A 26278-nucleotide genomic window follows, 5' to 3' on the forward strand; every position below is an offset into this window, starting at 1 on the left:
CTTAAACAGGAGAAAGTGAAGTGGAAATGTTAAGCGGTCTTTCGTGTCCAACTCTTTGCGACCTGATGGACTATAGCCCGCCAGGCTCCTCTGTCCATGGAATTCCTCAGGCAAGAATACTGGAGTGGGTTGCCATGCTGTCCTCCAGAGGGGCTTAGCTTTGGGAATAGGTTTTTTTTTTCTTTTAAAAAAATTATTCTATTAAAAAATTTAATTCTGGGAAAGTATGTAACATGAAATTTACCATCTTTGCCAGTTTGAAGTGTTCAATTCTGTACTGTTAAACACATTCACATTGTCCTACAACCATTACCACCATCCGTCTCCAGACTGTTTTTATCCTGCAAAATTGAAACACTATACCCATTAACTAATAACTTCCTATTCCTCCCGTCCCCCAGCCTCTGGTACCCACTGTTCTACTTTCTGTCTATGAATTTGACTCCTCTCAATGCCTCACAAAAGTGGAATCAGATAGTATTTGTCTTTCTGTTACTGGCTTCGTTCATTTAACATAATGGCACTTTGGGTTCATCTTTATTGTAGCATGTGTCACAATTTCCTTTCTTTTTAAAGTCTGAATAATATTCTATATACCACATTATGTTTGTCCATTTATCTTTTGATGGACACTTATGTTGCTTCTGTCTTTTGGTTCTTGTGACTAATGCTGCTCTGAACACGGGTGTCAAGGACTCTCTTGAGTCCTTGCTTTCAATTCTTTGGGGCGTATACCCAGGAGTGGAATTGCTGGATCATACAGTAATTCTGTTTTTAATATTTTGAGGGACTACTGTGCTATTTCCCACGTGACTGTACCACTTTACATTCCCACCAACAAAGTACAAGTGTTCCACTTTCTCCACAAAACCATCAGTGCTTTTTAGACTCAAGAGTAATTTAAGGAAGTGAACAATTTCAGTGAGGGTGAAATGGGAGAGCAGGGGACTTGCAGGTTTCTGGGAATTAAACTGGACCTGGTGAATTTTTTTTTATTTAAATTTTTGGCCATGCCACACAGCGTGCAGGATCTTAGTTCCCTGACCAGAAATAGAACCCATGCTCATTGCAATGGAAGCACAGTCTTAATGCCTGCACCAGGGACATCCCAGGAGAAGAGTCATTAAGTAATTTAGCTGTGAAGAGACAAGGAGAAGGAGAGTGGTTCCCTAGAGCTTAGAGTTAAGGAAAGGATTTCAAGATAGGAAAGAAATTGAGTCTATTTAAGCACCATCATGAAGAAAACAGGAGGGAAGAAGTTGAGTGGCAGTGTCTCAGTGTGGTGCTATACAAATTTTATAAAAATGCATTTGACCAGGAAAAAAGAAGGTGGCGCGGGTGGGGGGCGGGCGGTGCTTCCCTCTTGGCTCAGTTGGTAAATAATCCTCCTATAGTGCAGGAGACCTGGGTTTGATCCTTGGGTTGGGAAGATCCCCTGGAGAAGAGAATGACAACCCACTCCAGGATTCTTGCCTGGAGAATCCCATGGACAGAGGAGCCTGGTGGGCTACAGTTCATGGGGTCAAAAAGAGTCTGACATGACTGAGCAACTAAGCACTCACTCAGGAAAAAAAAAATCAGAGAATTCTTGATTTAACAGTTGGTCTGAGTGGTCCTCCTCGGAATGGAATGCAGTATTAATTTGGCCAGCAGGTGGCAGCTTTTAAAAGTCCCTGTTTCTAGGGCAACTTCTTGTTTAGTCCTTAAGTTGTATCGGATTCTGCAACCCTGTGGACTATAGCCCACCAGATTCCTTTGTCCATGGGATTACCCAGGCAAGAATACTGGAATGGATTGCCATTTCTTCCTCTAGGGGATCTTTCTGACCCAGGGATTGAACCCATTTCTCTTGCATTGGCAGATGGATTCTTTACCGCTGAGCCACCATGGAAGCCCTCAAGGCAGCTTGAGGGATGTGGAGATTTCAACAGTTGATTGGAAGTGATGGGTATACCCTAGCACTGTTAGCTTAGTAACTAATGAATAGTTTGCCACTTGCTCATCCCTCTCTCAGAAACAGAAAAATGGTACATGCAGAAATCATTTCCAACGCAGTTGTTTGGGGGTGATGGACTCAAAACATGGGAAACAAAAGTTATCTAACTGGATATAAAATTTCAGCCTCTGGTTTTTTTTTTTTTTTTTTTTTTGCCTAGATTTTAACTTATTCAAACAAGGAACATATATATTTCAATAGTTGGTTTTTTGTTTTGTTTTTAAATTAGGAAGAACTGAATGATGCTGTGGGATTTTCTAGAGTCATTCATGCCATTGCTAATTCGGTGAGTGAAACAAACTTTGTAATTAATTTCCTGAACATAACATTTACTGTGAAATGCCACGTTATTGCAAATCCATCATCTGGTCACATTGATATTAGAATGTTTTCCTGGTCTGGAAGGAGAAGTTAGAACTTCATAAAGATAGCTTGTTGTCATAATGCGCTCAGTGTGACATTATAATTGCTGAATTACATCCAAACCATTTTTTTAGAAAGCATTTCTGTTAAAACGCAGAAGAGGATTATACTGTGATGGCCTTATGTGGCTCCATGAAACTGATATTTATTCTCAAAACCAACAAGTAGCAGAATAGCAAACTAAAGAAGATGAGGAGAAATAATCCAGTTTTTGAAACCTTGTATTCCTTCATTAAAAGAAATCTAGAGGATAAAAATAATTGTGTTGAATTCCTCCGCTTAACTGAATCTTGTATCTTTGTTTTTTAAATAATTTTATTTATTTATTTAGGCTGTGCTGGGTCTTTGTTGCCGTGAGGGCTGTTCTCTAGTTTTGGCGAATAGGGGCTCCTCTTTAGTTGCAGTGCGCAGGCTTCTCATTGCGGTGGCTTCTCTATGGAGCGTGGGCTCAGTAGCTGCGTCTCCTGGGCTCTAGAGCACAGGTTTAATGGTTGTGGTGCATGGGCTTCATTGCTCCCCAGCATGTGGAATCTTCCCGGGCCAGGGATTGAACCTGTGTCTCCTGTATTGGCAGCTAGATTCTTTACCACTACCTCTGAGAATCCCTGAATGTTACATTTTAATAACATTAGATACATTTAAAAAATGTTTCAACTGTTTATGTAAATGTGCTGGAGGGTTCTGTGATAGATATAGTAGATATTTTCCCTCCTTTCTTACATCCTTTAAGAAAAGAAGCACGCCCATCCTGCAAAGAGAAGCTGGGTCTTGCTGCTGGTTGTTCTGTTGAGTTACCCATCCAAGTCACACTGCTTGCCTGATGCTAAACTTCCTGGAGTCTGAGACCTCCTTGTCCTTGAGTAGCTGGCCTAAGGAGAAGGCATGGTCTCCCTCGAGGAGTCGTCTTGTCCCTTAGATGCTGAGCTCTGCATCGGGGAAGCTTGAAGGTGGTGCTCCAGGAGTCCATGGTTGTCTCAACAGCAGGTGTAGCCTTGTCAAACAGGAGCACTTTCGGGGAGGCAGTCACTGTCCCCAGCAAGGGGTAAACAGAACTTAGACCTTGAGAGAGAGAAGGGCTGGCTTCTTAGGAGCTCTTTCTCTCAAGTAAATGATGTTACCGAAACAGAATAGAACCAGGGATGAGCCTGGAGAAAAACAAAGGTGTGGGTCTCTTGAGAAGTAGCTAAAAAGCTAGTTTAAAACTCAACATTTCAAAAACTAAGATCATGGCATCTGGTCCCATCACTTCATGGCAAATAGATGGGGAAACAATGGAAACAATGACAGACTATTTTCTTGGGCTCCAGAATCACTGCAGGTGGTGACTGCAGCCATGAAATTAAAAGACACTTGCTCCTTGGAAGAAATGCCGTGACAAACCTAGATAGCGTATTAAAAAGCGGAGACATCACTTTGCCAACAAAGATCCATATAGTCAAAGTTATGGTTTTTCCAGTAGTCATGGATGTGAGAGTTGGATCGTAAAAAAGGCTGAGCACTGAAGAATTGATGCTTTTGAATTGTGGTGTTGGAGAAGACTCTTGAGAGTCCCTTGGACTGCAAGGAGATCAAAGCAGTCAGTCCTAAACTAAAGGAAGTCAGTCCTGAATATTCATTGGAAAGACTGATGCAGAAACTGAAGCGCCAAAACTTGGGCCACCTGATGCAAAGAGCCGACTTATTGGAAAAGACCCTGATGCTGGGAAAGATTTAAGGCAGAAGGAGAAGAGGGTGACAGAGGATGAGATGGTCAGATGGCATCACTGATTCAATGGACAATAACTTGGGTAAACTCCGTGAGATGGTGAGGGACAGGGAGGCCTGATGTGCTGCAGTCCAAAGAGTCGGGACGCGACTGATCAACAGCAACAAGATTGCATGTATCCAGAGAAGCAGAGAGGGCTTCCCTGGTGGCTCAGTGGTAAAGAATCTGCCTGTAATGCAAGAGACTTGGGTTTGATCCCTGGATTAGAAAGATCTCTTAGAGAAGGAAATGTCAACCCACTCCCGTATTCTTGCCTGGTATATTCCATGGACAGAGGAGCTTACTGGGCTACAGTCTGTGAGGTCACAGAGAGTTGGACTTGACTGAGAGACACACACATACAGAAGCAGAGGGGAGTTTCTGGTCGTGTTTGCTTACATTATACACACTTAACCAGCCGTCTTCAGAGCAGTGGTGGATTGATTGAAGCTATCCCTGAGACAGATGTGGGGCAGCAGTTGGCTTTGAGCTCCCATAACCAGCATGATGGTTTAGGGGGCTTTTCCAAGATGGGGGCATTTATTTACCTTGTACAAACAATTCAGATCCCTTAGCCAGCTGTGCCTCTATTTATTTTTCCTTTCTGTGGTCCCTCTTCAGCAGAGTGATTCATAGCATGTTGTGGGCCATCCGTAGTGCACATCACGGAGCATACCGTGATAAAAATTTAGCCCTGTTTATTAGTGATCCTGACTTTTAAAATTTAAGTCATGTACTTCACAACTACGAACATAGTTGAGCTCTGTATAGCCAGTGAACAAGTAAACACTCTATGTTAGACCAGGTTCTTTCCCCGTCACTCTTAGTAACGAATCTGTTTTCTCTAGTTTTAAAAAAATTTGTATTAATTTTTCACCCACAGAAAAGTTGCAAAACTGGTACAGGATTTCTATACACCCGTCACCTAGCGACACCTAATGTTACTATCTTGTATAACCATACAGTTGCAGAACCATGAAATTAGCATTGGTACAATATTATGAGCTAACTTGAATTTAACCTGTTTTCCTCTAAGTCCTTTTCCTGTTCATGGTTCTGTCTAGGATCCCACGTTGCGTTTACTTGTTATCTCTCCGTGGTCTTCTGCAGCCTGTAGTTTACTTTGTCTCTTATAACCTTGGTGTTTTTAAAGAGTGTTGATTGTAACCGTGTCAGGTGTCCCTTAGTTTGGATTTGTTTGATCTTTTCTCACGTTGGATTGAAGACACAGTTTGGACAGGCATGCCACAGAAATGATGATTCATGACATTGACCCCCATCCCTCAGTTCAGGTGGTGTCTGCTGGGTTTATGCACTGTAGAGTTACTGTTTTCCCTTTTGTAGTTAATAAATATATTGGAGATATTTGGAGGTGCTGAAAATCCTGTTTTTTCTCGAGCTTTTGCCAGTGACACAGCATCTGTCAGTGGCTCTTGCCTGCAGCCATCATTACTGTGGTATTCTAGTGGCAAGTTTGTGTTTCCCTCTTTCTTTCTCCTTTTGTTTCTGGAAATCTTTTAGAAGAGCTGCCCCTGCTCCCCTTCTGTTAATTCTTTTTTTTTTTTTGGACTCAGAGAAATTTATTTCATTCTACATATCTTTAAACAATTTATTTATTTATTTGGCTACATCAGGTCTTAGTTGCAATGTGCAGGCTCTCTAGCTGTGCACAGGCTTAGTAGTTGGGGCTTGCGGGGTGAGTTGCTCCAAGGCACGTGGGATCTTAGTTCCCTGATTAGAGATCGAACTGACATCCCCTGCACTGGAAGATGGATTCTTAACCACTTGACCACCAGGGAAGTCCCCACTGTGTAGAGTTATTTCTTAATTTAAAAACATTATCTATTTATTTACTTTTGGCTCTGCTGAGTCTTCACTGCCATGTGTGGGCTTTAGTTGCAGTGGGGCAGGGGCTCCTTTTCTCTGGTTGCGGTGTGCAGGCTTCTCGGTGCAGTGGCTTCTCTTGTGGAGCATGGGCCCTAGAGCATGCAGGCTTCCGTTGCTGTGGCACAGGGCTAGTTGCCCCACAACCTGTGGGGTCTTCCTGGACCAGTGATTGAACCTTGTCCCCTGCATTGACAGGTGGATTCCTAACCACTGGACCATGAGGGAAGTCCCTCTACAGATTTTAATCTAGTGTTCTTATTTTGTTCTTATTTATTTTGTTGCTCGGATGGTATCACATGGGGCATTGGCGCTTCAGGCTGACTCCGCTGGAACAAGCCTCATCCTTTTCTGAGCACCTCCTTACTTTCTGATATCACAAGATATTCTGCACTTATCTTGTATTTTCCCTTCCTCAGCTCTAGAATCAAGGACTTCCCCAAGGAGCCCTGGTTCCTTTTAGAAACCAAGTTCTGGTGCTGGGCTCCTGCTGTGGTGTTACTACTTCTAGTTCCCCTCCCTGCACAGAGCTAAGAATGATACATGTGTAACCATGCATGTATACACATGTTGCTATTTCCCTGTCTGACTTAAATACACAGAGCTAAGAATGATACATGAGTGTAACCATGCATGTATACACACTGTGATATTTCTCTGTCTGACTTAAATGCACAGAGCTAAGAATGATACATGTGTAACCATGCACATATATGCATGTTGATATTTCTGTGTCTGACTTATATGCATATTATAAAAAATGAATTTATACTGATATATGACAGATTCTAGTCCAATACCACAGGGTTTACTTTTAACCTACTCTCTTTTCTTATTTGTAACTTTCTTCCCTCCAACACTGGGAATTGCAGTTCTTGTTATCTGCTGTGTTGATGTTAGTTCTGTTCTTCCCAACCTCTTTCAGTATGGTCAAGGGCTTCATTTATAATACAGTTAGGTTTATCTTTTAGGGTTTCCATTTTGGGTTCCTTCCTTCTCTGTGGTTTCAATCAGTACTTGGTATCTTAGCATTGCATAGATATTCAGAATGGCCCACACACTGAGCTGAGAGGATAGCTCGTCTGTTGGATTTGGGAGCTTTTTGTATAGAATTATGTATTTCAGAGAATTATGTTTAGCTTTGTGAGTCAAGGAGTATTGCTCTGAAGGTCCACTGGGATGTAGCAAAAAGCTCTGGGTGCTTTATGTTAAAAATGCTGTCACCTGGCTAGCTAAATCTAAGTTGATGTTCCATTTTTTGCAGTTTTTTATCAAAATGGACTAATTTATTGCATATATATTGTACCTCATTGGTTGAAGAGCAGTAAATTTCATTGGAAACAATATTTTAGAACAAGCCCTGTGGAATTTGACATACATGATGAAGGAAATGAAAACTCGTTCTACTTAATAAAGTTTGTTATACACTTTCTAGCATTGTTATGAGTGTGTCTTTTGAAAATAAGTGAGTTGTTTTGAAGAAAACATTTCTGATATTCGGAGTTTGTTCACAAATTATTTGACAGTTCAAGGTATCTAGCATTTTTCAGTTACTTTTTTGAGCTCTTTAATAAAAATTTTACTACTTTTGATTCTTGTGTTAATAAAATTGTACTACTTCTGATTCTTTTGGGTAGAAGATGAATAAAAATCAGAGAAAAAGATCAATGAAATCAAAGTCATTTGGAGCTTTTACTTTGCATTCTGGATTTTACACCAGAAGAGGAGTGAAGCCAGCCCAAATTTATTTGCATATCTTTATACATTTTTTTTCCCCTTAGTGTCAAAAAGCAAGTTTAGTACAAAATCCTCATGGAACCAAGCCATACATTTCAAGATACTTAGCATTTTCTGTTAGTTTTTTGAGCTCTTCAATAAAAAGCCCTGATACAATTTTGCACCAAGGAGTCTTTTTTTTTTTTTTTTTTTTTTTTTTTTTTTAATTTTTATTTTTTTTTAAACTTTACAATATTGTATTAGTTTTGCCAAATATCGAAATGAATCCGCCACAGGTATACCTGTGTTCCCCATCCTGAACCCTCCTCCCTCCTCCCTCCCCATACCCTTCCTCTGGGTCATCCCAGTGCACCAGCCCCAAGCATCCAGTATCGTGCATCAAACCTGGACTGGCGACTCGTTTCATACATGATATTATACATGTTTCAATGCCATTCTCCCAAATCTTCCCACCCTCTCCCTCTCCCACAGAGTCCATAAGACTGATCTATACATCAGTGTCTCTTTTGCTGTCTCGTACACAGGGTTATTGTTACCATCTTTCTAAATTCCATATATACAAGGAGTCTTTCTTAACCTTGGCTTTTTTCAGGGGAAGCTTGTCATTGGACACAACATGCTCTTGGATGTCATGCACACGGTTCATCAGTTCTACTGCCCTCTGCCTGCGGTGAGTGTCTTGTCAGCCTGTGTTAAGAATTCCCGTCTTCAATACTGAGAAAGTGTTCTCTGTGGGGTTCCGTTCCCTTGTCCGCAACTGTCCCAGAGGGACAGTCTCCTGCATTTGGTTGAATGTTTTTGAAGAGATTTTAAAGGATCTTCGGATGGCTGCCGTTGCTGGAGAGAGGTTAAACATTTGTTTCGTCTTGATGCCGGAGGTTTGATTGCTCAGTTAGTGCTGAGCAGGGGTTGCTGAGCCGCACATGTGGTCTTCAGGTCTGATACTGCCAACATGAGCCATAGCAGGGCATTGAAGTGGTGGTGGCTGGGGTCGGGGGGTGGGCGGGGGTAGGGGATGGGGCTAGAGGTCTGTAGACTGGATCAGGTTGTGTAAACGTCTTGGTTCCCTCTTGCGAGGCTGCTTCCCTTAGATTCTTTGTGGACCTTGGTGTTTTGGACTCTGGGAGCCATGCTGTCTCCGTGCACCAAAGCACGAGCTCCAGGTAAAGGGCTGCTCTCTGTCTCCTCCTCTTCGCTCCCTGACTGCCTGGGGCCTCATCTCTCTGCTGCTCATCACTGCAGTGTCTCTCCTTCATTTTCTCCCCATATTTTCTGTCCTTTTAGTGATCTCACCCACCTTCTAGGACTTCAGCTGGAAGACACTGACATCTTCCTCTCCAGCTGGGATCTCCCCTCAGATCCAGGTCACAGTTTATGCTGACCCCACACGTCTCTACCTGGGTAGCTTTCAGGATGAGTGGGGTTTAAAATTCATGTGTCGCAAATAGGGTGTGCAACTTAACGTAACCTTTCTCTCCTTCTGTCTCCAAACCCATTCTTTCTCCTGATTGCTTTACTGTAAATGATGCCCAGTCACCAACATGGTTTTTAACATCTGTTTTGGCTCTTCCTCTGTCCCCCAGATCTGGCCAGTTACAAAATCCTGGCAGTTTTGTCTCCAGGCTGTCTCTCACATCTGGATTCTTTGCATTTCAAGTAGCAAGTAGCCTTATTCCTCATCTGAAGTTAGCAAACTCCAGGCAGGATTCCCTGCCTCACTTTAACCTTCAGCTCATCCTTTAAACAGAGGTTGGCAAAAAAGGGTCAGATAGTAAAGTATTTGGGGCTTCCCAGGCTGAATAGTCTTTGTCAGGACTCTCAACACTGTCTTTGTCACCTGAAAACTGCTGTAGAGTGCAGTGCGTCAACAAACGGATATGACTTTGCCCCAGAAAAATTTTATTTAAAAATAGGTGATAGGCCAGATTTGGCCCGTGGCTGTGGTTTTCCAGCCTCTGTTTTAAACTATTATACCACCAGATTTTTTTTTTAATTGGAAGATAATTGCTTTTCAATATTGTGTTGGTTTCTGCCGTACAACAACTCGAATCAGCTATAATTATATATATATATATCCCCTCCCTCTTGAGCCTGTCTTCCCTACCCTGAACCCCATCCCTCGAGGTCATCACAGAGCACCGGGCTGGGCTCCCTGTGTTATAGAGCAGCTTCCCGCTAGCTAGCTATTTTACACGTGGTAGTGTGTATATGTCAGTGCTACTCAATTCGTCTTACCCTCTCCTTCCCCCTTCCTGTCCGCAAGTCTATTTTCTACGGCTTTGTCTGCATATACCACCAGACTTACCTTTTTTTTGGTTTGTTTATTTATTATTTTTTTAAATTTAAATTTATTTATTTTAATTGGAGGCTGATGGCCTCTGGATTGGATAATACCTACTTTAGAGTTCGGTGTCATGTATACATCTGCAAAGCCTCAGTTACTTCACGTTTCTCACAATGCATCGTTCCTTCAGCATCTTGATTACTTTTCTTTGGAAAATTCCAACTGTTGGGAAGCCTGTTCCTATCTCTGCAGCCTTAAGATTGTCCTTACTTTTCATAAAAACTGCATCACCCTCAGGGACTCAAAGGCATCATAGTTGTGAGACTCAAACATGATGGGTGTGAATTTGCATTCTGTAAATCTAAAGAGCTAATGTTAATTTCAGATCCGTCACTCCTTATTGACTGAATAGTAGTAGCCTCTCTCACGGCCTTTTGACCTTCAGAACAGTGAAGTTATCTGTAAGGAAAAGTGTATTTAATGCTGTGTTTATAGGTGTTTTAAACAGCAAACAGAGCTTGGCTTGTAAGAGGCATTAAATACTGATTTAACAAATCAGTGTATTCTGACTGTGTCAGCTTTGTAATCTCCTGATGTATGGCTCTGTCCACATCACTGACCCTGAGTTAAATTCTGAGTTAATCCCGTGTTCTTTGTTTTTCTATACAGTTGATTCTTTTTAGCCTGGCATTATCAAGCCTTCTGTGATCTGGCCCAACCTTCTTGTGTAGTCTGGACCCGTTTTTGTCCTTCTTCCCAGCCAGACTGGCTCACTTTTTCTCCCCCTAGAAAACGTTGTGTGCTTCTGCATGTCTGTAGTTTTTGGTATATGAAATCCTTCAACTTGAATTTCCTCTGGCTTTTCTGAGTGTTTGCTATTATGGCTTTACCCATCTTACCCAGGCCCAGTGTATGCCTCTTTGGGTGTACGCCTTTCCCTTGCCTGCTGCCTTGCCCAAGAGTGAGCTTTCCTTTCTCTGAACTGCCAGGGAACCATGCACCTCTTCTGTTGCATAATTTTTGCCTTTACATCTTACTCTGCTTTTCTCTCTAAGTGATTCCCTCCTTGGACAAGGAGTGTGACCTTTTTATTGTCTGTGTCTAAATGCCTAGCATAGTGCTTTGTATGTAAGGACTTCATAAATGTTATCTTGCATGTAGCTGGTTTTCAATCAGATTCTACTGGAAAGAGCATATGATTTATTGCAAAGTAGAAGGTGGGTTAGGGTAAGTGGTCTTATCCTTGCTTTATTACTAGGCCCGAGTATGTTCTGTAGCTTCTTTGTGTTCTGTCATTGTCAGAAGGAGAAAATGGTTTTCTTCCATCCACCTTTGGAAGAAGTGATGACAGGAAAGGAAAAAGCCTAATTAAAGTGATAGAACTTTTACATACACTGTTACCAAATGTATTTAAAAGTACACTAAAGAATCTATATTTTGGGGCAGGTTTTTAGGGGAAGAGTCTCTTCTTAAAAGTCTTGCTATTCATTCTTGCTACCTTTTAGAAGGCATTGGTCTAGAACCTTACTATATGCTGGCCCTGGAACTGGCCATAATTCTAATTTTCTTGCTTGTGAGGCTTTCTAATGGTACTGAGAGATTACAGTCTTTATTGTCTTTTTGTTTGACTTAGCACTGAAACTGCTTATTCATGTATTGTTCATTAATTTAACGATAGCCATTGAAAAAGCTGGTAAATACTTCAAGCTAGCTAAATACAGACTGTATTTACAGGCTTGAAAAGCTAATGGGAAATGGCAGTTTCCTGTGAAGCATGAATAACACTGAAGAGAACTGTAGTCACAGTGGGTCAGGAGTATGCGTAGGCAGTGCGGTGTGGCAATTATGTATATAAATAAGTTAATTCAAAATGAGAGCAATCTCATTCCAGCTCTAGACTTCCTGATCAAATAAACTTGGGAAATGAATTGCCTAATTTAGGCATTTGCTATTGGTGCCACTTAAGCAATTTTCTGAGTAGTTAAAGCAAGAATCATGTGTATTGGAAAGTCTGTGTTTTAATGGCCATTTTAACCAATATTTCAATGGTGTTTCCATTAAAAGTATGATCCAATTTACAGTATGTCCATTTCCTGCATGAACCACTTTATTTTATTTTTTAAAAAATTTTATTGAGGTATAGTTGATTTGTAGTGTTATGTTAATTTCTGCTGTGCCGCAAAGTGACTCAGTTATACATAAATATTCCTTTTCATATTCTTTTCCTTTATGCTTTATCACAAGATACTGTCAACCATTTTATTTAAATAATTCTAAATGTCTCACTTTACAATGAGTTGTGTAATAGAAGTATTAGTGATAGTTTTCTACATATAATAAAAACCTTTTTCCCCAAACTCTTATGTTTCAGCCATAAAATGCTCATATATATATTTTGCTTATGCAGAATTTGGCAATTCCAGTGAGGAATTGCCAAAATTTTTAGATATTAGTGAGAATTGGAAGTTTAGCTTCAAGGGCCTGTGTTGGTATCATGGTTTGAGAAGAGAACCATGGGACTTGAAATATTTGTTTTAAATATTGCAAATATACCAGTAAAATTATAACAGGTCACATTCTTATTTTTTAGGACTTAAATGAATTTAAGGAGATGACAACATGTGTTTTCCCCAGGTAAGCTTTCTTTGAGGATTTGCCTTTGGTTTAAAACAGCCATCAGGGCATCCATAATTACACATAGGTATAAGGCAATGGCACCCCATTCCAGTACTCTTGCTTGGAAAATCCCATGGATGGAGGAGCCTGTTGGGCTGCAATCCATGGGGTCGCTAAGAGCCAGACACGACTGAGTGACTTCACTTTCACTTTTCACTTTCATGCATTGGAGAAGGAAATGGCAACCCACTCCAGTGTTCTTGCCTGGAGAATCCCAGGGATGGGGGAGCCTGGTGGGCTGCTATCTATGGGGTCGCACAGAGTCGGACACGACTGAAGTGACTTAGCAGTAGCATACAGTAATTTATTAAAACCATTGGATCATGGTGACAATTCAGTTTGCATAAGCTGGAAAATGGCTTAATAGTTCCACCTTGCTGATGTTTGCTTTTACAAATGATGATTATGTTTGTTGTTAAAATTTAAAAATCAGAATTTGATCCAAGGGTGAAAATGGACAGCAGCTGCTTTTTTCTCATCCTGTCTCCCACTGTGTGAGGGACCTGGGAGGTCTGCTTGAGTTGGCGTTTGTCTCTCTTGTCTGTTGGGTGAACCTTGTCACAGTGAAGCATCCAGTTGAGGGTATTCAGTTGAATAATGAAGATGGTTGAATATATAGTTGGATATGTTGAGAGTATTGTGTCGTCGGTCAAAAACTGTCTGGCTAGAGAACTCCTTTTTTGCAACTTTGTCAGTGCCTTAGCCTGTTGGTATTGTCCATGGTTAGTGTGGTGTGTTCTGATAGATCCCACATCAGCCGCATGGAGCCCTCAGAGCAAGAGTCTACGTCTGAGGACCTGTCTGCAGAGGACTTGGAGCAGTTGCTCTTTCAGCCAGACTATTTCTGTCCAATTATCTGCAGTACTCATATTTATATGAGAGGAAATAGTATTTTTATACGAGTGTGTGTGTGTGTGTGTGTCTCTCTCTTTTTTCTATTATTGCAATCTCTGAAGCAGAGTAGTGAGAAATAACAGTTGTATGAGACTGCAAATGCAGTTTTTGACCCTTCAGGATATTATATTGTACAGATCTGGGTAGTGGTAGGAGATGATAAGAGCTTGGGAGCATCAGGCCTACCGCAGTGTCGGAACCACGTGCAAACACATGAGGATGACTTACCCCTGATGTCAGTGTAAGCCCGTGCCCTCTAGAACTTGTGCTCTGGGTGTGGGCTTCCCCACAGCCTCCTGATGAAGTGCCCGGATGAGGGGACCGTGTCCTCAGTCTGACGTAATGGAGATGCAGATGACTGATGTGCCTAACACCCCCATCCGCGGTTATTCATTGGAGTAAAGTACATTTTGAACGTTGCTATCCATTTTGTTTACCTTTTTAAAAAATTCTGTTTTTAGGCTCTTGGATACAAAATTGATGGCCAGCACACAACCTTTTAAGGTATTTTAAAAATCAGAACTATTGTTGATAAATTATAGTTTGAAATTTTCCTGATTGCTGCTAACAGCTTTAGAATTCTGGTCAGTTAATGTCACTTTCCAATACAACTTCCCCCCTACCCGCCTCTTGTTCTCTGAAAAAACAAAAAAGATAAAAAAGAAATTGAGGAAAGACTAGAAATAAATATGTCAAAATGTGAATAGCAGTTGTCTTTGGGTAGTGGAATTGTGGGAGTTTTTTCCTGCTGATTGTAAATTTTTAATGTTAAAACATATAATGAATTTTTGAATAGATTACAGATGCATACACTCATTCCTTTTCCTTATTTTACATATTTTGGATATATAGTCTAACCAAGAGAATTCAGGTAAAAATATAATCATTTGCTTCTTTCTGAAGTGAGTTTATATGGCTGAGTGAAATGAATGCCAGAACAGTATAGCTTTCTGGCCAAAGGTCTGTAGCTACTTAACACATCTGTAAAAACTTTTCATATGACTGTACTTCCCATATGGTGGAAATTAAACTTGTGGTTTCTCTCTCTTTTTGAGAAGAACGACTCCTGTGTTTCTTTAAAGAACACAAGGGGGCAGCACTAGATACTTTTTTTTTTTTTTTTTGGTCCTGATTCTTCGTGAATCTCTGAGATGATGACAGCTCCTCCCTGTGTTTCCTGGTTTGTAGGATATCATTAACAACACATCCCTTGCAGAATTGGAAAAGCGGTTAAAAGAGACACCTTTCAACCCTCCTAAAGTTGGTAAGAATATAAACGATCCCAGAAAGCTCCACACTCTAAATGATAATTATGGATATCTATTATAGAAGAAAGGTAAAACTGTTTTAGAAACTACATATGTTGTACATTTATAAGTTTTGGCTGAATTAACTTGCTCATACCCTTGGTTGAGTTGCTGTTTTCTGAATGAAGATGATCTTCTAATCCTACCTCTATTTTGCACGGGTAGGATTGGGTAGCCTGTTGGTTGAGAAGTTTAGCAATGGAATCTTCAGGGCTTTTTGTTTCTTAATGCTTGGAATTGTCCCAAACATTATGTGTCTTCCTTTTGGTTTAAGCAAAGACAAAAAGCTGGTGATTAATTGTGAGGGGTAGAGTGAAAATATACTTTTTGTCTCAGGAAAGCCCAAGAACTGGGTTTACAGATGAGGAAGGAGGGGGCTCCACCTCTGCCTCCTTCAGAGGTAGCTTAGGCACTGCACAGCAGTGGTGAGGAAAACCAGAGGAGGGAGGGACGTTTCTCAGGTGTGCAGATACTCGCACATCTGGCCATGGTCCCACCCCTGTGTTTGGTGAACCTTCAGGTGTTAGTTGCTTCCTTGGTTCCCCTTGGCCTCAGTCATGCTGCTGGTGTCATAATCAACATCCCACTAGCTGTAGCCTGCAAGCTTCCTGATAAATTGACGATGGGACTGATGGCTCAGAAACTGACAGTGGAAGGTACTAAAGCAGCCAAGATGACAGTCATTTGCTTTCCTTTCTGGAATAGTCCAAAAAAGGAATTAAGAAAGGGGTGGGGGGAGAAAACCTAGACCTTTCCTCTAACAATATAATGGACAGTATAATGGAAATAATTGATTTTGGAAATAAGTGTTTCAGCTGGTGGTAGAGTAGAGGCCATGACTTAGTTGGCTATCATATTAAAAGACTTTTATTTTAAGCTTAAAATCTAATATTTGATACTTACTGAGGTTAAAGAATTCTTGCTTAAAGAGCATTGTATTGATATAAAAACAATTATAGCTTTTTCATTGTTAATTTCCACTCATGCTTTTGATTCTGTTATAACCTTTTTGATACTCATTTACAAAATAGTTCTAGGAAAGAACTATTTATGAGTTACAGTTTTATCCCGTTATTTCCATATAATATTCCAGTAAGGAGAGTTTAGTCTAAAGCAGGTTCAGTAAAGCTCATTCTCTCAAAATCTGTGCATATCGCTGTGACCAGAGAGGCATGTCATAAAACGGTTTCTCCCATGAAGAGGTGCCATGTTGCAAGGGCAGCGTTACAGCAAATTCTGATCTGTTTTTGGACTTGTTTGTGCTTTCCATTTTTATATCTGTGAGCTCGGAGACATAGTGAAGGACACTGTTGACTTGAGCTGCCAACCTTGATGGGAGTCTTTGGCTTTTGGGGAGGGTGAGCTGGAGTATTGTCAGATAACAGTTACAGAGTGTTTACCACGTACCAAACGTGGCATGAGAGCTTTACTTACTTGAGCTCATTTGATCCTCCAAAAGCCTAACGAGGGAGCTCTGATTGTCATCGCCCTGCTACCATGGTGGAGGCCCAGGGGGGGCAACGTGCTCAAGATCACATAGCAGCTAAGTGATGGAGCAAAGATTCAAACTCAGACAGTGGACGCCGGGGGCCATGCTCTTAGCCGTTGCTCTGAGGTCCCCAGCCTCCGGGGTCTAATGCCTGATGACCTGGGGTGGAGCTGATTTAATAATAATAGAAATAAAGTGCACAATAAACGTAATATGCCTGAATCATCCCCAGACCACCTCCGCCCCCGTGGAAAATTTGTCTTTCACGAAACTGGTCCCTGGTGCCAAAAAGATTGGGGACCACTGCTCTGAAATACCCCTTGCATCCCAGTCAGAGAAGGAGTCATGGTCACAGGAGTGAGTTATGCATGGTTGTAAATAGCATCCTACAGCATGCAGTTGGGAGGCGTGTGGCTGAGTCTTTGATAACGTAACCGAGACACTTCTCTAGTCTAGACCAAAGCCCTCATTTTCAGTGACTCTCTTATCTCAAGATCTTGTGTGGAGAGAATTAAGGAGATAGCTTTCTTTTTGCTTATTTAGGGTGTTTCTGCCGCACAGACATCTGGATTTGGCAGGGCAGCATGCTTACCAGTCTTCATAATTGGTGACGACCTTGGGAAGACTATGTTTTCTTTTTTCTCTTTAGAAAGTGCAGAAGGCTTTCCAAGTTATGACACGGCTTCTGAACAGCTCCACGAGGCAGGCTATGATGCTTATATCACAGGACTGTGTTTCATCTCCATGGCCAACTACCTAGGTACACACTGTACCTGTCTCTGTCAACACACATGGTCCAGAGGGGATCTTCCCTGTCTACCCTTTCCCTGGGATCCACTCACCCAGTAGGAAGTGGGAGGGTTTTGAGGGAGGAGGGGGAGGGGGTTGGGAGGGGGATGGGGAGTGCGCAGGAAGAACCATCAGCCGCTTACCTGGGGCTGTGGTGCTTGGTCCACGTGAACACTTATTTTACCCTTGCAGAACCATACTGTTGATTTCAGGGTATTTTTTTTCAGGCTTTGTTTTTCCTTGACTGTATGTGATATTCTGCTTCTTTTCTTCATTAGGTTCTTTTCTTAGTCCTCCAAAGAGTCATGTGTCTGCCAGATCAAAACTCATCGAACCTTTTTTTAACAAGTAAGTAATCAGAGTCCCAGTGCCCCAGCATCCTCTGCTGGTGGACGAGCCCAGTATCTGGGATGTCAGTGAGGGGTGACTGGGAGCTCTTGGCATTTTTAGATAAGACATTTCTCATCGCTGGTGACTCAGATGCTTTTTGAAAAATAGAAATTGACCTTTTAGAAAAGAATGTATTCAATATTTGCTAGAAAAAAAAGAAAGACAACATTATGAAAGGTAGCACATCTCTTTTAAGACAAAGGACGGTGGCTTCAGAATTTAAATGACCCACGAGGGAGTCTCTGTGTATGTGTCTGTGTACACAGTCAGACCTAACTTAACCCCAACAGGCTTTACGAGTGAGATTATTCATGTGTGCATTATTACCTAATTAAATAATGTCCTTTCTGAGAAGATGTTGGTTACACAGATGACTTCTGAGATAACCTGTGGAGCAGTTTTGATGGTCATTGCATCCCGAGCCCTCATCTGAATGGATCCGGTGAAGTTGCACCTTCACCATCGGAGGAAGTCAGTGTGATTGCAGGGAAACGTCTACTTTCAGAGCATTTCCAAAGAATCTCTAGATTGTTACTTCAAAGTGAGGCTGGTGCTTTCTTGGCACAGTTGAGACTAAAGTTGTGAATGTGATCATCAAGCTGGCCACAGCATGGCTTTGTGCCAGGGCCCCAAGCCTTCATCTCTACCCCAGTGCTCTTCGCAGGGCTGGTTCTGGGAGGTTTAGGTGAGCCAGATAGAAGTGGGAGCCCACATCACTCACCACTTCTGCGAGAGCCATTTCAGGGTCGGCTTGGTGACATCATTTCCTTACATGTGGCGTTTTACATTTCTATCAGTGCTCTCCTGAGTAAGAATGCTGTCTCCTCCAGAGTCTGTATAAATTCTGGTATCACAGTGCTTGTTCATAGGTGCCATGCTGCAGTCAGAAGTTAATTCCAAACATCTGGATTCCTATAGGCTTGGAATCTGTGTGTCTGAGTTAGTGAATTCTGTCATCCTGTGGCTTCTTCCTTTTTAAATCTTTGTTCTTTTCTGTGGAAGTTCAGAGGTAAATGTGTTTGACTTTTCAAAAACATTTTTCACGTCAAAAAAAAAAAAATCTTTCAAAGAGGACTGGGTAACAATGTAGTGTATATTGAAAATTAAGTTGAATTTTTCTGCATGGAAAATGAATTCTGCCACCATGGAAAATGAGTTCTTGCTATCTATCCAGTTCAAAATGGGATTTTCTAACCCCTTAACTCTACATTGGGGGAAGTGTTTATCTTTGTAAATCTTTGGACCTCTTATGGCATCAACCGTGGAACCTGTGAGTGACACTAAATGCATATGGATTGTGGCCTTTCTGGCATTTTTACGCATGTGATGTTAAGTTTGTCATTCAGCAGTATTTTGCAACTGGGGAGATGTTTACTGCCATTTAAATATTTAAAACAACAATCCTGCTTCTGCACTAAAATCAGCTCCGAATAAAGTCAGGTGATGGTTGCAAATGGGGGTGGATAGAGGCTGTCTCTTGTTTATCAGTCATCTGTGTGGCCAAAATGAAGAGCAGTCAAAGTAGGCTTTGGTTTCTAAGTTTAAGTGAAGTGAAAGTTGCTCAGTCGTGTCCAACTCTTTGTGACCCCATGGACTATAGAGTCCATGAAATTCTCCAGATCAGAATACTGGAGTGGGTAGGTGTTCCCTTCTCCAGGGGATCTTCCCAACCTAAGGATCGAACCCAGGTCTCCTGCGTTGCAGAAGGATTCTTTACCAGCTGAGCCACGAGGGAAGCCCTTTAAAAGTTTAAATAAGACTTTATATATTTCTAAATCAATTTAGTATTGCTAATTGTGTGCGAAGATATTACTCAGAAGAACTGGGCAGTAAACACATAACTTCACTTTTAAATGGGGCTGGTGTCCATTCAGATTATTTTTTTGCTAAAACCTAGATGCATACCAAAAATAGTTGAGGTTTAGGAATCCTCCTGTGATATTGCACTGAAAATTCTTGCCCAGTTTGATTTTTTTCTCTACTTTTCCCTATCTGTGAAGGAAGAATTGTTTCTTTGTCTTTGAAGGGAAAAAATATTCTAGCAGGATTTAAAGTGCAAAATAAGGACTATTTTTATTCTATATCGGACTAGTTTGGTTAAGTACAGCCGCCCATTCTGAACCCGTGAAGAAAATGGGAAAAGCGGTTGCTTGATGTTGTAAGTGGTGCATGTTCAGTTGCTCAGACGTGTCCAACTCTTTGTGGCCCCTTCGGCTGTAGCCCACCAGGCTTCTCTGTCTATAGGATTTCCCAGGCAAGAATACTAGAGTGGGGTTCCATTTTCTCCTCCAGTGGATCTTCCCGACCCAGGGGTCAAACACGCATCTCCTGCATCGGCATGTGCGTTCATTACCACTGCACCACCTGGGATTGACCTCATTCTTACTTAAATGCAGGTTTCATTTATGATACTAAACCTTGATTTTGTTACTTTTCTTCAAGATTGCTCTTGTAAAAAGACGTCCAACAATTGCTATCAGTATTATCTCAACCGGTTGATTTTAGAAGACTCTGAATTTTTCTGAGGGTTTATTTGTTTTTGTTGTTGTTCAGTCACTAAGTTGTGTTGGGCTGTTTGCAACCCCATGGAGCACAGCATGCCTGGCTTTCCTGTCCTTTGTTATGTCCCAGAGTTTGCTCAAACTTGTGTCCACTGAATCGGTGATGCCATCCAACCATTTCATCCTCTGTCACCCTCTTTTCCTCCTGCCCTCAGTCTTTCCCAGGATTAGTGTTTTCCAATGAGTCAGCTTTTTGCATCAAGTGACCAAAGTATTGGAGCTTCAGCTTTAGCTTCAGTCCTTCCAATGAGTATTCAGGGTTGATTTCCTTTAGGGTTGACTGGTTTGATCTCCTTGCCATCCAAGGGACTCTCAAGAGTCTTATCCAGCACCACAGTTTGAAAGCATCAATTCTTTGGCGCACAGCCTTCTTTTTGGCACCTGGCTTTTCTCAATGTAAGCTTAACCAAACACGCATAGCCTTAATACCAATTTGGGTGGACATGAGATGACTTACACGTGCAAATAATATTTTGCTCTGCTCTCACAAGATTTATGTTTAAAAAGTAAACCTTGAGTGAAGATAAACCCAGTATTTCTGCATTATTTTAAATTAGCATCTGACTGTGTTAGGTGTTTCTTTTGGGGAAGCTTTACCGAGTCCGCTATTGAGAAGATCCCAAGACAGTTGGTGCTTGAGCAGATTGCAGAAATGGAGTGTAGTACAGGGCACTTTCTAAGCCCAGTTTGTCCAGGGAAATGTCCCAGTAGGACTTTGCAAGGTACCACTTGTCTCTTTCCTATCCTGGGCACCTTGCATGTTTCTCCCTTCCTTTTTGGACTCAGAATGAAAGTCCTAATGTTGCTGAATGATGGAAATCGGGCTGAGACCACTGCTAATGACTGGCTGTGTGCAGCGTGCTCTTCCTCTGTGTTGTGGGCGCTCTGCACAGGAATTGGTTTGCCTTCTTTTATGACCTTGGTCAGTTTTCATCAATGCATAGAAAACCGGACTTAGAGAAGATCTTTTGGTCAAATCCTTTTAGGCCCGGAAGGAGCTAAAAATACTCTCTGCTTATTCTTTTTATTGCACGACAGAAAGCACATGATCAGACTTTAGTGTTATGTTTTATTAACAGCCATCTGTTTCTGCAAGACCCCTTGAGCTCTCTTGTATTAATAGATAACCTTTTATGAAGGGTTTTGGGGAAAGGTTATTTTCGATTTTCCTCAGTTCTTAGAAGGAGGAAGGAAATGAGCACGTATCTTATTTTGGCCAATCTCTAAGTAGTGGGATTAAAAAGGAAGAAGTGCCTGCACTTTACTATATAGGACAGCTGCGTCATGCTTGGCACAAGTGTTCTGAATTTTTTTAAAAGTCTCTATTGAATTTTGTTGTTTATGTTCTGGCTTCTTGGTGATGAGGCATGTGGGATCTTAGCCCCTGGACCAGGGATTGAACCCACACTGCCTGCATTGAAAGGCAGATTCTTAACCACTGGACCACCAAGGAAGTCCCACAGCGTTCTGAATTTCAACAGGAGTCTTCCTAGGATGACAGGGCCATGTGTTCCATCTAAGCTGAAGATAAGACAGTTCATTTCCTCCTCTGTGAAAACAGGACTGGAACTATCCCCCTCCCATGTAAGTTATAAAAGTCATATGAGATGCAAAAGGACTTTGATAGTTCTTCAGACTTAGTAGGTGGCCAGGGTCTATTATTTTCCTTTCCTGAAGTACAAGAGAATTTGACATGCTGGGGAATTCAAAACAGTCGATATCGTAGCAGCATGAGTTTTTATGTTTTTAGTTTCATGATAGAGAAGAAAATGGATTGAAGTGCTGATTTAAAACTGGAGCAAATGTGAAACATCCACTTTCCCTGTACACCTTTTAGTGTTTGCTTAAGAAAAATCAGAGGAGAATGAAGTATGTCAGATTGGTACATAATAGAAGCAAGATTGCTTTGATTTGAAACATTTTAGAAAGTTTTGTTATGCAGATGAATCCAGCAATTTATGGAAGGTTGTGTAGGTACACAAAGCAGTGATAAGTGGCGAGTGGGAGGAATGATTATGGCCCCTGAGATAAAGCACACTCATGTCTTCTCCCTTTTCCTCCATGGAGAGCAATCATGTGCGGGCAGTAAGTTCTTTCTGCTAATATGCCTGTGCTTCACCTTTAACATCAGAGAGATTTTTTAAACTGAAGGGTTGTAGAAAAACAAAATACTTCAGATCTGTGCGGAACCTCCTTTCGCTGGTGCTGGACGTGAGCCACACTTATTGTCTCGGTTACCAACAGCCACGATTCATGTTGAACCATGTCGTTCACTGGGTGACCCACGGGTCCTAAAGAGCAGACCCTGCTTGTCTTTCATGAGAGCAGTACTTGTGCCCCTGCAGGGCAGCCCTCAGCTTACCTTCTCCTGTCCTGCCTGCCCCTTCTCATACAGAGGAGTAAAAGTTGCTGGAGCAACACGAAGGCAAGGCCAGTCTGTCCGTGTGTGCTCAGTCGCTCAGACAGAGTGTCCAACTCTTGTCACCCCATTGACTGTAGCCCACCAGGCTCCTCTGCCCATGGAAGTTTCCAGACAAGAATACTGGAGGAGGTTGTCAATTCCTCCTCCAGTGGATCTTCCTGACTCAGGGATCAAACCCAAATCTCTTGCATCTCCTGCTTTGGCAGGTGGATCTTTACTAATGTGCCACATGGGAAGCCTCCCAGCAATTGCTGTCAGGTTTTAGCATCTTGGGGGATGCAGCCAATATGTCTTTACTGAGATCCTGTTAAGCTTGGGTATCAATTAAGTCCATTGTGGTTCTTTTTTAAAAAATAATTTAATTTGTTTATTTTTAGCTGTGCTGGGTCTTTGTTCCTGCTCCGGCTTTTTCTAGTTGTGCTGTGTGGGGACTACTCTAGTTGCAGTGCTCAGGCTTCTCATTGCAGTGGCTTCTCTTGTTGGGGAGCCTGGGCTCTAGGGTGCTCAGACTTAGTAGCTGTGGCCTGTGGGCTCAGTAGTTGGTGGTTCCCAGGCTCTCAAGCACAGGCTCAGTAGTTGTGATGCGTGGGTTCAGTTGCTCTGTGGCATGTGGGATCTTCCCAGATCAGGGATGAAACCCTCATCTCCTGCATTGGCAGGTGGATTCTTTACCACTGAGCCACCAGGAAGCCATTCCATTGTTTTAAGTGTTAGAGTAATTTCCCCAAGAGCTGTCCAGCTTTACAACATAAACGAGAGGTGCAACACAGTTTGTGCTGTTGGGAAGGCCTACCTGTGACTGTCACAGTGCTCAACATAATGGGTTTCCATATGCGTTTCACGTGTTAAAATCACTTGGTTAATTTCTCTGGTAGAACTGCTTCACTTCAGGGTACTGTGTAATAGAGAGCAGTTGTGGTCTCCGGGATCGGGTGCCTGGATTTGAATCCCAGCCCCGCCCCCTACACCTGGACTCGCTTGAGCAAGTTAAGCTCAGCTTCCTCATCTGTAGTTGAGAACGATGGTACCCACTGGATAGGGTTGCCATCAGAGTGACATGGGAGAATGTATGTAAAGTGCACAGTGCCTGACATGTCGTAGGCCTCAGTCAGCTTGGCACTGCTTTGCGGACATTTATACTTTGAAGATGTGCTTCTGTTGACCAAATGCTGGGAACAAATGGAGAGCTTTTTGTTTTTAAAGAAAATACCGTATAATCATATCGTTAGTACTGTAGGCCTCCTATAAGGTGGGCTTTGTATTCAGTTATGAGCCTTGATCAGAAAAAAGAGGGAGAGGAGGATAAAGCGTGCTTGTAACTCATTGGTGCTCAAGAAGATTTGCATGTACGTCTTTTTTGCTTTTTATTTCCCCCTTTGAGGCATATGGTCATATCTCAGTCTTTGGGCTGGGCAGCATTTCTAGTTGTAGGTTTTTACTGGGAGAGGAAAGTAAAGAAGTAGCATTTACTAAGTGACCTTTTGAAAGTGGTTTCTTTTTGTTTTTTTTACCAGCTTTATTGGGATATAAATTTGCACGCCATGCAATTCACCCATTTAAAGTGTACAATTCAGTGGTTTGGGGTATATGACATTATGCATTTTTTAAAAAATTATGGTAAACTATATGTAACATACAATTTGCCGTTTTAACGATTTTTAAGCGTATAATTCAGTGGCAGTAAGTACATCCACAGTGTTGCACAGCTGTCACCACTATCTGCTCCAGAACTTTTTCCTCACCCCAAACAAACTCTGTGGTCATTAGGCAGTAATTCCCCATCCCCCTGCTCCCCTCAGCCCCAGGTAAACCTCTCACCTGCTTTTCTGTCTACGAATTTGTCCTTTTGTGAGCTGTTTCTTCTTGAGCAACTCATTGCTCCAGTGAGATCTTAATCAATTGAAACAATACCCTGGGTTTCCCAAATCAGCGTCAGCTTGGTTTGATTGCCCCGAAAGTGAGCACCCTGGTTTTCATAAAGGTGAAAGACAAGGTGAGTCTCGAGCACATGAAAATAGCCTTGAGTGTGGGGCTTCTTAAGACTAGAAGCTAGTGCTTGTTTCCAAACCAGTTGTTGAGTTCTCCAGGCAAGGGGTGCTTGCCTCAAACTGATACTGCCTTATCTAATTTCTGCCTTGCAACCTTGTTTTCCCAAAGATTTATCCGACAAGCTGCTGCTATGGCTTTATCAGAAGGCCACTTTTGACGTGGGCATAGGCCACGCCACATACCTCTATGTGGTGTGCTAGCCCTGCGGGCCCCCAAGGGCTGTCTACATGTGGGCCTGTTCTAGCCTTGGATTGGCTCTGGTTACTTTAAAGTACATGTCTCTCTAGCTTAATAACTTGTTTATCATTACAATTTGTAGAGGTTAGAAAAGATCAGTCCCTGGGTATATGTTTAAGCAGCCTGCCTCCTTCTTAGCAGGATATCATCTTAGTTTCCTGTGATTCCTATTTGAATCTCCCCAAGCTTGACATTTATTCTTTGACAGTTCTGGAGGCCAGAAGTTTGAAATAAGGTATAGCTGTGGCTGTGCCCCTTCTGCAGCTCTGGGAAGGATCTGTTCCTTGCCTCTCTGGCGCCTGGCGATGCTGGCACTCCTTGGCTTGTCACCGTGTCACTCCGGTCTCTGCCTCCCCTCTGTGTGTATCCCGTCTCTCTCTTTCTTTTGTAAGGACAGTTGTGATGGTATTTAGGGTTCACTTGGATAGTTCGGGATATGTCCTCATGTAAGGTCCTTAACCTAATTTCTAGTTCCATCTGCTAAGATCCTTTTTTCAAAGAAGACAGCATTCAGAGGTTCTGGGAATTAGGATGTGGACCTATCTTTTTGGAGGCCCATTTATAGGCATGTTGGTAGCAAAGTCAGTATTCAATTTAGATAGTCCTTGCCTTGCTTTGGCCCTGGCTGTAAGCAAGTAGGTCATAGTTACTTCCAAGACTGTTTCACAGTTGATTTATATGAGTCAGAGGTTAGCAGGATACCCTAAGAAATTTAGAAGAGATGAAGTGAAGAGAAGTGAAGTCGCTTAGTCGTGTCCGACTCTTTGCAACTCCATGAGCTGTAGCCCGCCAGGCTCTTCTGTCCGTGGGATTTTTCAGGCAAGAATACTGGAGTGGGTTGCCATTTCCTTCTCCAGGGGATCTTCCTGACCCAGGGATCAAACCCAGGTCTCCTGCATTGCAGGCAGACTCCTTACCGGCTGAGCCACGAGGGAATTTAGACTAGCTGCCAAGTATCTTCTCCACTGAACATCTTCCATGGTACAGAGTATTTCACCCACAGTGACTATAATTTCTGACAGCATCCCTGCTGCTAAGTCACTTCAGTTATGTCCGACTCTGTGCGACCCCGTAGACGGCAGCCCAGCAGGCTTCCCCGACCCTGGGATTCTCCAGGCAAGAACGCTGGAGTGGGTTGCCATTTCCTTCTCCAATGCATGCAAGTGAAAAGTGAAAGTGAAGTCACTGAGTCGTGTCCAACTCTCAGTGACCCCATGGACTGCAGCCTATCAGGCTCCTCCGTCCATGGGATTTTCCAGGCAAGAGTACTGGAGTGGGGTGCCATTTCCTTCTCTGACAGCATCCCTGAGGAGGTAGGTAATAAGGTCTCTCATTTGCAAGCTGAGACCATCTGCTGCGGGCCCCAGAAACAGTCGAGTCTGGGATAACCCAGGTC

General features: G+C 42.3%; 1 protein-coding gene across 5 annotated transcripts in view; it reads left to right on the forward strand.

Annotated features, from left to right (window-relative positions):
* PARN (poly(A)-specific ribonuclease) overlaps nucleotides 1–26278 on the forward strand; it is a 179399-nt gene that overhangs the window by 25297 nt on the left and 127824 nt on the right. For 4 of the 5 annotated variants that reach the window (XM_005906343.2, XM_070362220.1, XM_070362219.1 and 1 more), the window contains 7 exons: nucleotides 2226–2282; nucleotides 8377–8454; nucleotides 12659–12702; nucleotides 14100–14142; nucleotides 14827–14902; nucleotides 17084–17194; nucleotides 17502–17571. In XM_005906343.2, coding sequence (XP_005906405.1) covers nucleotides 2226–2282; nucleotides 8377–8454; nucleotides 12659–12702; nucleotides 14100–14142; nucleotides 14827–14902; nucleotides 17084–17194; nucleotides 17502–17571 — 479 coding nt within the window. The remainder of the gene's footprint in view (nucleotides 1–2225; nucleotides 2283–8376; nucleotides 8455–12658; nucleotides 12703–14099; nucleotides 14143–14826; nucleotides 14903–17083; nucleotides 17195–17501; nucleotides 17572–26278) is intronic. The other variant, XM_070362222.1, reaches the window with a different exon arrangement.

Source organism: Bos mutus, chromosome 25, assembly GCF_027580195.1.
Source record: "Bos mutus isolate GX-2022 chromosome 25, NWIPB_WYAK_1.1, whole genome shotgun sequence".
NCBI lineage: Eukaryota > Metazoa > Chordata > Mammalia > Artiodactyla > Bovidae > Bos > Bos mutus.